Consider the following 15,319-nt stretch of genomic DNA (forward strand, 5'->3'; position numbering starts at 1 on the left):
TCTTGTCCATATCTCCGCTACTAAGCGGTTCTTTCACACGGAGACGGTTCACGCTTACGATCCGAGCTCGATTTGAACACCGGTTGTTCGATCCAACCCGATCGCGGTGCTGTCATCGTGTCTCCTTTTTTCCACAAACCAGAATGTATATCGCATGCCTCCTCGTGTCTACATACCTGTACTATGCATTGAGTCGGTCTCGGTATTAACTTCGGGTTCTTTGCTTGTTTCAATGTCACTGCACCCTGGTCTGGTTCACTTCTATCCCCCGCACAGCCACTTCGGGGTTTCGGATTAGGGCTTGGACCAGGGCCAGAGTCAGAGACAAAGGTATTTTTTGTCGGCGCATATGGATGGGATTGGTCGGAGGGGATGGAACGGTGTTTCCTTTCACTTTCTCTAAACTAATTCCTCATCACATCCTATGGCGTACCTTGGAATTTGTCCTGTGCTGCTTACCCACGGCTTTATCGTGATCTCTTTTCTTTGTTCTTCTTTTTATCTTTTTATTTCTCTTTATTTTTCCTTTCTCTCTGCTGGATACTAGATACCTGATGACCAATTTATGACTTACGCTCCTTGATATGATATGATATGACATGACTTCCACAATCTTTGACGTTTTTCTTTTTCTGTCCGTTCTGCTTGCATTTGGCTGTTATTTGAGCTTTTGGCTTTGGTTTGGGGCTTGTACTTTACCAAGCATGGATCTGGGTTGGTTCTGCAGAAAATTGGCGAGGGACGTGATATATCTCTCTTTTCGTTCGGCTTTAAGCCATCTACTTACATGTACTTCAAAGACTGCTCTTCATGATATGATGATGATGTTTTGATCTTGATTGGCAGGGACCTGACAAGAGCAAGGGTAAAGAATAGAATCTGAGAAGATGCTTCATATCGCTATGACATCTTATCATTCAAAACCGGTTCCAAACACGTAACCTTCCAAGACTATAACTATGAGAGTGCAGCCTACGTAGTCTACTGACATTTGGCCGCGTTTTGCGCCCTGAGTAAATTTGAGCACGCTCTAGATCTACACAGAGCATCTTGATGTATGATTAACTTAACACATGACTGCGTACAGTTGTCACGTGTGTATATCAGATGTGGTGCCTTCATCTCATCAAGGCAGTACTTTCCCTTGGGTCATGCTTAAGCAAACCCTACTCTACAATGAGAATATTGATTTATGGGGTGTTAAGTAGGGTTGTAACATTTTGTCTTTTCTGTTCTTCTGTACACGTTCTACTGTGCTTTTATTAAACTTCTAAGCCATATTACCGAGCTATTATAGGAATATAGTACGTCAATTAAGATAACGATGACACGACGGTAGTTGAAATAAAATATAACCTAAGCTATGTGTACAAGAGGAAACAGTATAGTCTTAGTACAGGTAATGGAAAACCACCAATAAGTCATTCCCAAAGCCAATCTGCACGTTGCTACCAAGTCACTTTGTTGGTGGACCGCACTCTTCCATGTTCGGGATATCGTTCTGTAGTTCAAAGTAATATCCCTAGACCAAGACATAGAATGCACACATCTAGAACATCCACTGTTAGAACAAAAGATTCTTGCGAAAGAAGAATATATAGAACTTACCATCGAAAGACCAAATATCATAGAAACCCAGAAGAACGCATTCTGAAGACAAGTCAATACGGAAAGAGAAAGATCCTATGCGGGGGCAGCTTACATTGAGGGTAGTCCGTCCCCTGAAGAAGCGAGACTTCTGAACAGCAACAATAGGCATCTGCAGCATCATAGCCAGGAATCCGTATCCTCGGAGCTTCTTGGTGATGCAACTCATGATCAGCTCATGGAAGATTGAGCTGACCAGGAATGTGGTGAACATAGCCACTGGCTGGGAGAAGTTAGATCGACAGGGGAAGTAGACATGGCGGAAAAGGAAGTGGTGGACCGGGACGTTCCACTCGCGGGAGAATTCAAGCCTAGAGAGTATGAGATCAGCCTCTGATGAGTGGATTTATGTCAAATATAATGCAAGACTTACCAGTCACATGAATTCCACCAGTCCGCGTAAAAGTGTCGGTCAGCAAATCGAGTCAGCTCGGCAAATGCGCCTAGCAGGTATTCGAAGATGACCAGGAAAACAAGCAGAAATGTAATCATGAAGGGAAATAGGAGCATGCTTATAGTCTCAGCAAGGATGAATGCCTTGTCTAAGGTGCTAGAGACTGTGTGGAGCTGAGCGCTGGCCTCGTTCAGGACGGGAAGAATAAACTCTTCGCTAATCAAGGTCAACAGGAAGATGCAACCAAATACAGCGGCAGTCTTCCAGCCGATCTCTGCCCAGCGGCGATCCTTTCGGCGTGGATACTCCAGCTCGTAACAGAGCGTGGGGCAGAATAAAAAGTCGACGTAGTTACCGACGTGAAGATTCTGGGGGTATGAGATATTGCCAAGTGGGGAGGTCAGCTCTGTAGCTAATTCCTCGCGCAATTTCAGCAGTGGCTCTGTCGGAGTATCTTTCTCATTCTGGTCTTTCATGGACGGCCGGCGTCCGTGGACTTCTGGGTAATGGAAGGCAGATGTAGGAATAGAGGGCAGCGAGCCGGGTTTGTCGAGAGAAGCTAAGCGACGCTCGGCTTCACTGAGATGGCCATTGTAGAAAGCGTAAGAATGCAATTTCATGAGGATTGTGAGGGTATGCAGCGTGAAGAAGACTTGCGCGGTCCAGGTCCACTGTAGCATGAACGGCCAGCTAGTTCTTGTTAGCGATACAGAACACAATTTATCTCAAACTGGAGGCTTACTTGATCCATAAGACCAGCCAAAGTGCCTCGCCCAGACTCTGCACTATCATACCTCCGCGCGACCAGCGCAGCCACTGCGGACCGCTCCGCCAGATCCGGTGCAAGGGCAGAACAAGTCCTGAGCTTAGGACCATGGCCCCATCACTCAGTCCCATCACCCACACATTCTCGGTCAAGAGACTCCAGACGTGCAGTTGTAAGGGGAATCCGGTGTATTTGATGTTGCGTAGCACACTGGTTCCGACCATAATCACCAGCGCAATCCAAAAGAGAGTAAAGAACCCCCGGAAATTGTGGTAGTCGCTATCCGGATCAAAATGCGACACACGAGGGACATAGTCTATCGTATAAAACAGGCGGTTTCGAGCCCGAACCTGCTTCCTCGCAGTGGAGATCGAGTGCGCTGACGGGGGCGCATCTTCGGACACAGGGGTAGAGCGGCCACTTCAATGCAGTAGATATGTTAGCCAGTGCCTTGGATCATTCTGGATGTGTAGGTAGATCACGACTCACCTTGTGTCCTGGGAAAGCTTTTCCAGGGGAAGGGGAAGAGCTCCAGTTATGTCCTTTCCATCGGATGGGAGAGGGACGGCGCGCGGCCGTACAGTCGCTGAATCATGGGAGACGGCGCTAGACATCCTGTATAGGCACAATCGTAGCAGCAAAATTATGGTACATTGAACGCGCTGAGAGGCAAGGAAGACACATATGATGTGGGGGAGCTCTGGTGGGTTCGTTTGTTCCGAAGTCGACCAAAAATAACTACTACGTCACAGCGTTTATAGGGGACTAGGCAGATGGATTCACAACGATCTGTTGAATTGTTGGGAGATCTACCTGCCAAGATGTAGCCTTGTATCATCTTGTCCTGATATTCCAACTTCAAGTAAGGACGTATTTTGGCATTCTTGCGCAGATGGGCATAAACACGCAATATGGTATATGTTAGGCTCTGGCTTATGTAGCGTCAAATATTAATCTCCACCAATCAAATGGGCTTGTGGTTTAGTGGTATAATACTCCCTTAGCATGGGAGTGGTCCGGGGTTCGATTCCCCGCGAGTCCATTCTTTTTTATTTCGGCTGCCACCAAAGGCGGTGAGCCTTTGTGCCAGCTGGTAGTCACATGACCATCTTGGACGCGCTAGTCCCGATTCCCACTAGCCCTCCATGCCAAGAAGCCAGGTCGACTGCCATGAGGAATAATAATAAAGCAGTCCAGACCTTCAGACCATTGCCTTGACGCTTCTTCATTTCATTGGTTTTATGAGCGTGGTGCTTGGTTGCTTTCCTGGGCCCATCTCTGTCCCTTCTTCTGCCTTGAATATTCCCTTTTCTCGCCCCGTTAGGGGTCTCCGTGACCATGTCTTCCCGTGAGCGCTGCCCGCCGCCCCTCCTCCCCTGAGATGCAGCACTAACCACGCAACCCCGATCTGTCTATAGTCAAGCAATTCATTCGCAACGTCCGATCAGCCAAGACCATCGCCGATGAACGTGCCGTGATTCAAAAGGAGAGCGCCGCTATTCGAGCCTCGTTTCGAGAAGAGAGCCACGACTCCGGTATTCGGTACGCTGCAATAACTCTCCTGGTGCACTTCGCAAATGACCTCTAATAAATTGATAGACGGAACAATGTCGCTAAGCTCTTGTACCTCTTCACTCTTGGAGAGCGCACTCACTTCGGTCAGATCGAATGTCTGAAGCTGCTCGCCTCACATCGGTTCGCCGATAAGCGTCTGGGATATTTGGGAACTATGCTGTTACTGGATGAGAACCAGGAGGTTTTAACGCTGGTGACCAACTCATTGAAGAAGTGGGTGTCTTCGATAGCCTCGATGGCTTGAACTTGTACTGACTGCCATGTAGTGACCTTGGCCACTCCAACCAATACATCGTCGGTCTCGCTCTTTGTGCACTTGGCAACATTGCCTCCGTCGAAATGTCTCGTGATCTATTCCCCGAAGTTGAAAGCCTTATGTCGACCGCCAATCCATATATTCGCCGGAAAGCAGCCATCTGTGCCATGCGCATCTGTCGCAAGGTTCCCGACCTGCACGAGCACTTCCTTGAGAAAGCCAAGAACCTTCTTTCGGACCGAAATCATGGAGTACTGCTCTGTGGTTTGACGCTAGCGATTGATCTTTGTGAGGCGGAAGAGGAAGAAGAAGGACCAGAGGGTGTGATCGAAATGTTCCGGCCCCTGGCTGGTGGCCTCGTGCGCGCTTTAAAGGGCCTGACAACCTCCGGGTATGCCCCCGAACACGATGTGTCAGGAATCACAGACCCTTTCCTCCAGGTCAAGATCCTCCGTTTCTTGCGCGTACTCGGTCGCGGAGATGTGGCCACTAGTGAGTTGATCAACGATATCTTGGCCCAGGTGGCCACCAACACGGATTCCTCAAAGAACGTCGGCAACTCGATCTTGTACGAGGCCGTTCTTACTATCCTGGACATTGAAGCCGACTCGGGATTGAGGGTGCTGGGCGTCAACATTCTCGGCAAATTCTTGGCTAACAAGGACAATAATATTCGTTATGTTGCACTGAACACCTTGAACAAGGTGGTTGCAATCGAACCTAATGCGGTGCAGAGACACCGTAACACGATCTTGGAGTGTCTGCGGGATCCAGATATTAGCATTCGCCGGCGAGCGCTTGATCTCAGCTTCATGTTGATCAACGAGGGCAACGTACGGGTGCTGGTGCGGGAATTGCTAGCTTTCCTAGAGGTGGCCGACAACGAGTTCAAGCCTGTGATGACTACACAAATCGGCATCGCAGCTGATCGTTTCGCCCCCAACAAGCGCTGGCACATGGATACCATTCTGCGGGTTCTCAAGCTGGCTGGGAACTACGTCAAGGAGCAGATCCTGTCCTCGTTTGTGCGTCTCATCGCTACCACCCCTGAACTGCAGACCTATGCAGTACAGAAGCTTTACTCTTCGTTGAAGGAAGATATTTCACAAGAGGGTCTCACTCTGGCTGCGACATGGACGATCGGTGAATACGCCGATAGTTTACTCCAGGGTGGTCAATATGAGGAAGAGGAATTAGTCAAGGAGGTCAAGGAAAGTGATATTGTCGACCTTTTCACCAACATCCTTAACAGCACCTACGCCACCCAAATTGCGGTTGAATACATCATAACTGCTTCCATGAAGCTTACAGTGCGCATGTCGGACCCTGCTCAGATTGACCGTCTGCGCCGTTTCCTCTCCGGTCGAACCGCCGACTTGAGTGTAGAAATTCAGCAGCGTGCTGTTGAGTATTCCAACCTCTTTGGCTACGACCAAATCCGCCGTGGTGTGCTCGAGCGGATGCCCGCGCCTGAGATCCGTGAGGAACAACGGGTTTTGGGTGCTCCTACCGCTAAGAAGCGCCAGAGCAAGGTTCTTCGTAGCAAGTCAACCAAGACCGCCAAACCGGCCGAGCATGACCTGCTCCTAGACTTGGTTGGTGGCGATGCCCCTGTTACTAGCCCTACCTCAAACGGATCGAACACCGCCGACCTGCTGGCAGACATTCTTGGCGGAGACTCCAGCCTGTCATCGCCTTCTCCCGGCCCTGCTGGCCAACAGAACTCGAACAGCGCCATCATGGACCTGTTCGGCTCAAATGGTCCTTCGCCATCTCCCCAGCCAACACAACCTGCGTCTGCATCCATGGATCTACTGGGTGGAGGTGGTCTGGGTGCGTCCGCCCCCTCGCCTGCAGCCTCTCCCGCTCCTGTCTCCGCCTCGACACCAGCGCACACTGCCCTCAGCAAGGACGGTCTCATCCTTACCCTGCAGGTCCAGCGTAGCGGCCCACACGCCCAGATCATGGCTCGCTTCCGCAACGAGTCGAACTTTGACACCTTCACTAATGTCGGTCTGCAAGCCGCTGTACCAAAGAGTCAGCGTCTGCAGCTGAGTGCCATCAGCAAAGCCGATCTTGAAGCCGGCGACGAGGGCACCCAGTCCATGCGTGTGACAGCTTTGAACGGAGTAAGTTTCTTCATCCATTCCCAACTTCCCACCCAATGAACTCATTAATCTAACCAACCCCTCAGCCGCTCCCTGCCAAACTCCGTCTCCGACTCCGTATTTCCTCTGCCAAAGACGGCGGCGACCCCGTTACCGACCAGGTGGATTGGTCCGAGCCATAGATGCATTTAGCACCGGCGGAATGATGCCAAAATTTCACCCGAACGAAAGTTTTTAATTTTCCCACGAACAGCTCAAAATCCATTTCTATACACCCTTACATCTTTACTTTTCTGTCCTCTTGCTTTTCTTGCGCCTATGATCTCGTCCATATCTAGATTCTGCTTGGGCCCTTCTCCTCGTTGTCGTCCCCCGTGGCCGAGGCTTGTCCTTTCTTGTACATGCTTAACAGATTGAAAACATTATGTATCAGCAAATGCTGCATGGTGCATGTGCAGGTCTAGGTGCAGTGTGGCTTGCATCGAGGGTAAATGATTAGTGTTTCGTATTCGGCAGCACATGTAAGGTACCTACAGCTCAGGTGCATGTCCTAATTAGTACAGCAGTACAGGCCGTATCAAACAAAAAATTTTATCATCTTGCGCATAGTTGTGTTATTGTATGCATGATTGTATTGCAGGTATAACTCCCTAGAAAGGAACGATATAATAGAAATCAAGAAACCATAAGAAACAAAACAAAACACACATGCATGATAACTAGCCAGGCTCTACAAGCCGGAAAATTCAGAAAGAACAACTCAGCAACAAGAACGAGGTTATGAGCTCGGCATATGAACCAAAAATAGAAACAAAACAAAATAGGAAGTTAGTAAACTCCAATGGAAAAATGTAAGTTCATATCTTCTATCCAAATGATATCCTCGATCAACTTTCTGCTCCTGGCCACGAATGAACCCAATGAGCAGGTGCCAATATGGTGAATATATGAGCTAGATAGTGAATTGAATGATAAGTTGAGAGTATATCACCTTACTTAGATATGCTCAATAGGGTCCTCGGGGAGAAGGACCTCGCCCTCTCTACGGTCAAGAGGAAGGCAGGCCTTGAGAGGGGGCCGGACGATATCATTGAACAAGAATGTTCCGTAAACAAGGAGGGCGAAGCCAGCAACTTGGAGCCACTTGAATGACTCCCAGCCCAGGCCAAGCGAGACGAGCCAAATGAAGAGGGTACGGCAGGTGTCAATTGTGCTGCGGGAGGTGGCGGAGACATTCCGAGTAACTGAAAGACCGAAGAAGTTGAAGCCACTAGAATATCGTTAGCAGGGAGGAGGGAAACAACAAGGGGTCTTTGAAGGAGACTGTGCAAACGTACCCAATGCTGACCATGATCGCCAAACTGGAAAGAGCAATGGCACGGTTGCTAGTTATTTGACGCCATCCTTCCTTCATATCGAAGTATCCGTAACGACCAGCCTCGGTCCGTCCAACGGCAAAGTACATCACGATCATACCGATAAGCGTAACCAAGAAGCCAAAGATACCTTCCCAGCCAACAACCTCAATAGGATCCATGGCATAGTTCTCGAGAATCCATTCCTCAAGAACGAATTGTGAAGCAGTGAAGATCTGCGCAGCGGCAATGAGCAGGACTCCAATAACGACCTTCACAGCCTCAGGTGTCCCAGCAACAGCACGAGCCTTGATCATAGCAAGGGAAGCAGCACCGACGACTCCATCACCCTGCGTGATATCATGGGCAGAATCGCCGCTGAACAAAGCCCCTGAAAGGCCGACAACCGCCACGCCGAGAACGACGACGAACAGAGCGCTCCACTGGTAGAGGTATAGCTTGCGACGGAGGAAGATAACGCTGAACAGGCCGACGAAGAGGACAAGTGCACCGCGGGTCATTTGGTAGATACTTGCTGCCACGAAGAGGAGGCCTACGTTCATTAGGGTTGTGCCTGCGATATCGCAGCTGGACGGCGCGGCCAGGAGGAAGATTCTCCAACCACGCAGGGGGATGCGCTCGTCGTTCTCGGCGAAGGGCTTAGGGTGTCTGCTGTCATCGATTGTGTGATCATCATCGTTGTCGAGGTGCTCGTCTTCGCCGTTTACTGGGTGGTATCCGCCTGCCAGAAGTGGAGAGGGGTTACTGGATAGGCGGGGTGCGACATAGCGTCGGTAGAGGAAGGACAAGCCTACAACGAGCCAGCAACCCATTTCTCCAATGAACATCTGGGCGCTGTAGGGATTGGGGCGCTGTTAGTATTCGTTGCTCTTGGTGGATAGCTGTAGCTTGTGTGAGCTTGGGGTTGATCCATACGTTTGGATGACTGGCTGCTCGAACAGCTTGCGGTAACTGGGTTCGGGGGAATCACAGTTCCGTACACATTGCATATCCTGTTGGAGGGGGAGAATTAGCTTCAATTTCATTGACTGTAGGAAGTATGACTTCGGGACTTGCCTGGTACTTGTTGAGAATGGTGTTGCACACCCCGGTCACGAGCATCATCGTGACCAGAAAGGGAATGAGAGCATTATTGGTCATTTTGCTAGTAATGGATGACTGGTAGACTCGAGCTCAGGCTCAAGTGCAGTCAAGAGAGATGAGGAGGAGAGGACCTGAACAGATGAGACAAAGCGGAGATAGGCTTATCGAGCAGCTGATAGCACCAAGTCACGAGGAACGGCTGACTGTTCGGGCCGGGACCCACTCGGTATCCACGTCGATCTATGCGATGAGCTTCATCTTCATTGCAGGCATTTGCATTTACATTTATACGGATTGGAGCAGTAGAGGTTATTTAATGTAACGAGCTTAAAAGAGTGTACATTCCACAAGAGTCAAAGTCCTGTTTTTCCTCCCTCAAAACGCCATCGCTGAGGACAACGGACAACACATACTGTCCAACTAGAAATTAAGAATAGAATGATGAAACAGGAGTCCCGCGTAGGGTAGTGTACAAACGCATCGCTCCTGAACCCTATGTGCGCCAGAGAAAAACCGCCGGAATCAGACCATATCGTGATGTTAGTCCACCTCTCTAACACAACCTATGGCTATAGGGCTAGGAATGGGTATAGAAGCCCGATGTAAACCGAAAAAGAAAAACTCATCAAGTGATGGGTATTGAAATGCCCTCCTTGTCATAACGGGCAACGGCGTCCCAATCAACTTCAAGTTGTCCCATGGAACCTTCGCTCTTAACTTGAATCTCAGGTGGAATGCGAATTGTGGCAGCGGCCAATGCAATGGACTCATCATCCCAGGGTTCGTAGAATTTGTCTAAGAAAGCGGCTTGGTCGGCCTCGTCAGGAGGGGTGAGAGTACCGAGAGCAAGCCAATCATCTTCTGGGGTGGCTTCGTTGACATTGAAGTCCTCCAGGGGATCGTAGCCCAAGTGAGGCAGGTCCTTGCTTGCCAGATTCGAGAAGGTGTCATGCAGGGCGTCAAGGGAGGTGGGACAGTCCGCCCATGGGTCCTTTTGCTCACTGTCCTCCAGACCAGACTTGCCAGCAGGCTTCACTCCCTTAGCAGACTGCTGCGGGGTGAGAAGCTGTGTTGATATAGAAGGAGATGCAGTCTTGCCGCCGAGTTGGCTGGTGACTCGGGCCATGGGAGTCAGGTTGCCAAGCACGGGGGTGGCAATGCTTTGTTTCGCAGGAGAAGCCGCCGTATTGATTTTGTTGGCCAGTGGTGCGAATCCAACGGTACCGGCCTGTGGGGCTTGAGGGTCGTTGGGATTCAATCCCAGTCCGATTGAAATACTTTCATAGTAATATTTGAGATAGTCATCAATAACTTCTTCCTCCTCTGGCTGATGACTTTCCTCGACATGCTTGTCCAAGGCCACTTGAGTGGGGAATCCTTGGTAGTGGTGTTGACATTCGACCACGCTGCACTTGAAAGCACCCGCCAACGCTGCAGCTGTCGATTTGGCATCCGCGACCGCCTTGTTGTACTTGGCTGCTGCCACAGGAGCCACATTGGGCTGGATTGGAGATGAAGCAATACCAGCATGAGACTGCTTCCTTCTTTTCGGGGGAGGTAATTTTAGGTTTTCGGGGGCAAGGCCTCCTGGGCCATATGCATGAGGAACTCCTGATGGGGATGGAGCACCGAAAGGCGCAGGTGGGACGGGGGCAGATTGACTTGACGCGCGCCGAGCTCGCTGGAGGGCTTCTTCTTGCGCCTGCAACTGTTGTAAGTTGGTTGCATTCAGTGCTGGCATAGTGCCTTGCGCATTTGGTCCGGTGGAGGCAGAAGACTGAGCAGCATTGGCACGCTGGCTCTGTTGTTGGATACGGGTAAGCATCAACTGGAACAATCTTTTCATGAACATGACGGCGCCATGAAGGTAGTCGTTGGTGATAGTGAACTGATCATTGACGACCCAATCCTGCGAAGGCTTAAACTGTCTCATGAGTTGAATTCGCATGGCGAGAAGATTTCTGACATTTTTCTCCTGGCCTGGCACTTTGGCATACCATTGCACTAAGGTATCTAACCGACCGAGGACCTGTAGAGAATCACGTAACTGGTTTGTCATTGAAGTCTTTTCCTCGTTACTGATGGGTAGGGGCTTTGCAGGTGGGGCCGCCTTGGAGATTTCATTGTAAACCTCCATGACTTGAGGTGGTAGGTTCTTGTTCCACGCTTCCTCGGCGGCAACTCTGCTAAGAACCTTGGGTTGAGCCTGGTGCTGCTGTTGCTGCTGCCTCCACATATGCGCATCTACCTGGGCTCGCTGCTGCGGAGTCATTTGTGCAAGCTGTTCCGGCGTGAATGGCATTCCAGGCCTTGTGGCGCCAGGACCGGCACCCAGAGGCATTGCAGGCTGATTCTGTTGAGTAGCCATGGGTTTGTCATCAGGAGTGTCATCCATGCTGGGTCTCTTCTTCAACCCCGGTTTCCCGGCCACAGCCTTCGCATTTTTGGCGTTGACCGCGGCCTGGGCTTTTGCCAACGACTGTGGGTCTGCAATTGGCTGTGTCTGCTGTGGCGGTTGCGGTTTAGGCTGAGGAACGGCTTGGGCTGAAGGGAATGGAGGTTGCGCCGTCGGTTGGCCGGGCTGTCCAGGCGGCATGGTTCCCTCCATTTGGATAGCTCGATTTTGTGCAGCCTGCATCAATTGCCTTTGGCGATTGCGGTGCAGAATATCGCGTATCTGTTCATCGGTGAAGTTGGCCGACTGGGGTCCCAGCTTTTGACGCGCCATTTGAATGTCTTGGGGGGTAATCGGCCGCATACCGGCCATATTTGGCATAGGTTGTTGCTGACCGACAGGGAAGCCCTGGGGGTTTGTAAATTGATTCTGGGTGTTTTGGAATGGGGTTGCCTGTTGACCTGGAACATTTGGGTCCTTGACAAGACCAGTACCGGATGAGAGCAATTGCCCCAGGTGAAGCTTCTGGAGCACCATAAGACGGGACACATCATTAGGTCTTGTGCCTCCCCAGTTTGAAGCAGCCCATTGTTTGAGCTGACCCCAATTCTTTACATTTTTGGGGACTTGCATAGAGGCGCCGTTCATATTCAAAATCGACGGAGGGAACGCTACACGATCCATTTGCTTGCTCTGATCGGCGGTCATCTCCACTCCGTTGTTTTGCTGTCGCAGCATTTGAAGCTTGAACATCTCGTTCTGCCGTTGTTGACGCTGCTGTGGGGTCATCTGCTGGCCTTGGGGGAGTCCACCTGGGTTTAAATCCTGAGGAGCATTCATGCCTCTCATCATTGGATTGCCCATTTGATTGTTGCCCATCTGCTGAGCTTGACCTGGCTGGGGTTGATTCTGCTGTAAGGAGCCGGGTTGTTGAGCAGAATTCCGAGCCATATTGCTCATAGCACGACGCTGTTGGGTCATCATGAAAGCCTGAGCTTGCTCTGGGGTCATGCGGTTAATCTGGTCTTGAATATGCTGCGGGATATTGGGGGGCATTGCTGGACGGCCTTGCATTGGCGTCTGGCCTTGAACACCTCCCGGATGCTGAGACATGGGGCGGGAGGGAGGTCGCGTTTGACCAGGGACCTGAGCTGGTGACATCTGGCCGGGTGCCATCGGTTGGTTCAGCATCGGCATGCCGGGATTCTGACCAGTGAGTTGTGACTGTCCTTGAGGATTTGCCTGGTGGCCAGAGATTGCCATCTGAGCTTTCTGAGCCGCCTGTGCACGTGCCTGAGCCTGAGCCTGGGCCTGCGCCTGGAATTGCATTCGATCCTGGGGGGGGACATTGGAGCCACCTTGCATATGCTGCTGCTGCTGAGCAAGAAATTGGGCTTGGGCCTGGGCGTTGACGTTATCGCTGCTCATATTGGCCTGGCCATTCTGGCCCATCTGCTGCGGGAACATGTTATTATGTGTGTTGTTTGGGAAAGGTGCCTGATTCATTTGCGATGAACTTGCAGGAACCACTAGCTGACCAGCTTCTTGGGAGCGTAAGCCATCCGCCTGCTGTCCTTGAATATTTTCCACGTTGCCCATGAAATTCGGGGGCTCCATTGGCTGGCCAGAATTACCAGGGAATGCGTTGTTGCGCTGGAGGTTCAGCATGTTCTGAAACGCTTGTCGCTGCTGTTGCGAATTCATCATTGGATCACCCATCATGTTGCCATTGGGGTCTAATCCAGCGTTTTGGGTACGTCCCATTTCTGCGCGGGCGCGACGATGACGTCTGATCTGACCAAGCGCCTGAGAGCGGAAAAAGTAGGTCATTGGATCAAGATTCTTTCTTGCGAGATATTGACGCTGTTCGGGAGTCATGTTTGACAGATTCATCTTGATCTTTTCCATGTCTTCAGGGGGAGTCTTGGTCAGCATCTCGTTGGCCAGTCGAGAGACATTATCGAGGTCCTGAGGAGATAAGGTGTTGAGATCGTCAGGCAGAGGAATTCCATTGGCGGGACGTTGTTGGGTGCGTTGTGTTTGCGCTTGTTGTTGCGCTTGTTGCTGCGCCTGTTGCTGAAGCATTGCCTGAGACTGTTGCTGTTGCCGCTGCTGCTGTTGTTGCGCCTGTTGTTGTTGTTGTTGCTGCTGGTGTTGCTGTTGCTGTTGTTGAAGGGCAGCATTGTTCATTCCCATTGCCATTTGGTTCTGACCAGCGGGGGAGCTTTGCATGTTTTGTGTCATTTGGGGTGGGAAGCCGACTGCCATCTGATTTGGGACGGCGCCCGTCTGAGGTATCATTCCACTTTGGTAGACCGCAGCTTGTCTCTCTCGTGTGTCCTTGATGTGAAGAAGCTTCTCGGTACATTCCTTGTCATAGTCGTCCTAGTAATTCCTCTCCGTCAGTATATTAGATTCAGGTGAGGCAAACTAAGGTCAGGACAGACTCGTTCATTGGCTTTGGAAAAGGCCTTGGACTCAAAACTCATGGCCGCCTGGGCTGCTTGGGTGAGACCGATGCTAGGTTGAATGAGACGGAGGGAAGAGATCCTAATTCAGACACAGGTCAGACAAAGCAGGAACACGCATGGAGCGCAGAGAAACACTCACATTTGATAAATGTGCAGGGCGCGGTCCTTTACTTGGACCGTGGCCTTCCAACCACCATAAGGTCCCTGGTTTTGGATTACTGAGGCTACATGGTTCATGACAGCCTGTATATTTTCACTCTTGGGTGGTTGCCTCATTCCAACAGGCAGGGCTGGCCGGCCAGGCCCCGCGCCCGGGTTGGCGAACTCTCCCGGATTCATAGCGGATACCCCATCAATGGAGGGTCAATGAACAATCCGCGGGAAGCTTTCTTGAAAGTCAGCATGAGCTGAAATCCCACGCGCCACTGTGAAAGAAGTCGCAAGGTCAGCAGGTGAAGACGCAAGGGATTCGACACGGGTTGATCAGCGGGAGAAAAAAAGCAAGCAGGTGCTGATGTGGAACCGTGATTCGAGTCGATCAGGGAGGGTGGGGATGGAATGAAAATGGACGAAACGGAGGGCAGGAGGGACAGGAGGCACGCAACAAGCCAACACGACGGAGAAAGCAAGGCGTTCGGGCACCAGCGTCAGAGCGATGCCATTCGCTGGGCGAAACCTGAATGTGGCTTGGGGCCAATGAGGGCAGTTGTAGGATGGATTGGGATCCGTGACAGGGATGCTGCAGCGCTCAAGTCGCACTGGGCTTCTTTTTTTTCTGTTTCCTCTCTCGATCCAAAGAGGGGAGATTCGGGGAGCCAAAGAGCTTAGGTACGTACCGAAAGTCCGAATCCTGAGACAAAGCTACGAGAGCACAAATCTGGGGGAGGGAGGGTCCGGGGATTTGGAAAGGGAGTGGCGGGTCAAATTGAGATCGAATATGGGAATATATAAGATGCGAAAGAATGGATGAGAGGAAGAGAAAAGAGAAGAGACAAAAGAAGGGCGATATTGGGGGAGGGGAGAATTGAAGGTGAAGGAGAAGAGCGGGTATCAATAGACTGGTATTTGGTATTGCGATGTCATGGGGTGCATCTCCTTGCGGCTAATCGGGACCATTTCTGCATCTATGGCTGTATATTACAGGTATATTACGGGTATCAATAATACCCGCTGATCACTCAGGCCGCAACCTCAGAGCCTGAAAAGCGCTTCGTCATAGTGTGGAGGTGCGATATTAGAGAGCAAAGG

The 15,319-nt window shown here is 50.9% G+C and overlaps 4 protein-coding genes across 4 annotated transcripts; 1 reads left to right on the forward strand and 3 right to left on the reverse strand.

Moving 5' to 3' along the window:
- Positions 1-1,522: 1,522 nt before the first annotated feature.
- On the reverse strand, positions 1,523-3,421 carry N7511_009956 (putative sterol o-acyltransferase (APE2); the record flags this gene model as incomplete). The annotated part of the gene is made up of 6 exons (XM_057132333.1): positions 1,523-1,549; positions 1,609-1,650; positions 1,703-1,958; positions 2,021-2,731; positions 2,784-3,227; positions 3,297-3,421. 6 exons carry the CDS (start codon positions 3,419-3,421, stop codon positions 1,523-1,525), a joined length of 1,605 nt encoding a protein of 534 aa, XP_056980321.1.
- Positions 3,422-4,145: 724 nt separating this feature from the next.
- On the forward strand, positions 4,146-6,928 carry N7511_009957 (AP-1 complex subunit gamma; the record flags this gene model as incomplete). The annotated part of the gene is made up of 5 exons (XM_057132334.1): positions 4,146-4,155; positions 4,226-4,349; positions 4,407-4,595; positions 4,649-6,767; positions 6,833-6,928. 5 exons carry the CDS (start codon positions 4,146-4,148, stop codon positions 6,926-6,928), a joined length of 2,538 nt encoding a protein of 845 aa, XP_056980322.1.
- Positions 6,929-7,742: 814 nt separating this feature from the next.
- Positions 7,743-9,262, reverse strand: N7511_009958 (putative nucleotide-sugar transporter; the record flags this gene model as incomplete). Its single annotated transcript, XM_057132335.1, has 4 exons — positions 7,743-8,016; positions 8,084-8,956; positions 9,038-9,114; positions 9,167-9,262. 4 exons carry the CDS (start codon positions 9,260-9,262, stop codon positions 7,743-7,745), a joined length of 1,320 nt encoding a protein of 439 aa, XP_056980323.1.
- A 568-nt stretch (positions 9,263-9,830) lies between these two features.
- N7511_009959 (uncharacterized protein) lies at positions 9,831-14,410 on the reverse strand (the record flags this gene model as incomplete). Its single annotated transcript, XM_057132336.1, has 3 exons — positions 9,831-13,985; positions 14,048-14,150; positions 14,211-14,410. 3 exons carry the CDS (start codon positions 14,408-14,410, stop codon positions 9,831-9,833), a joined length of 4,458 nt encoding a protein of 1,485 aa, XP_056980324.1.
- Between the last annotated feature and the right edge of the window lie 909 nt (positions 14,411-15,319).

Source organism: Penicillium nucicola (genome assembly GCF_028828085.1).
Source record: "Penicillium nucicola strain IBT 29836 chromosome Unknown utg000010l, whole genome shotgun sequence".
Lineage (NCBI taxonomy): Eukaryota > Fungi > Ascomycota > Eurotiomycetes > Eurotiales > Aspergillaceae > Penicillium > Penicillium nucicola.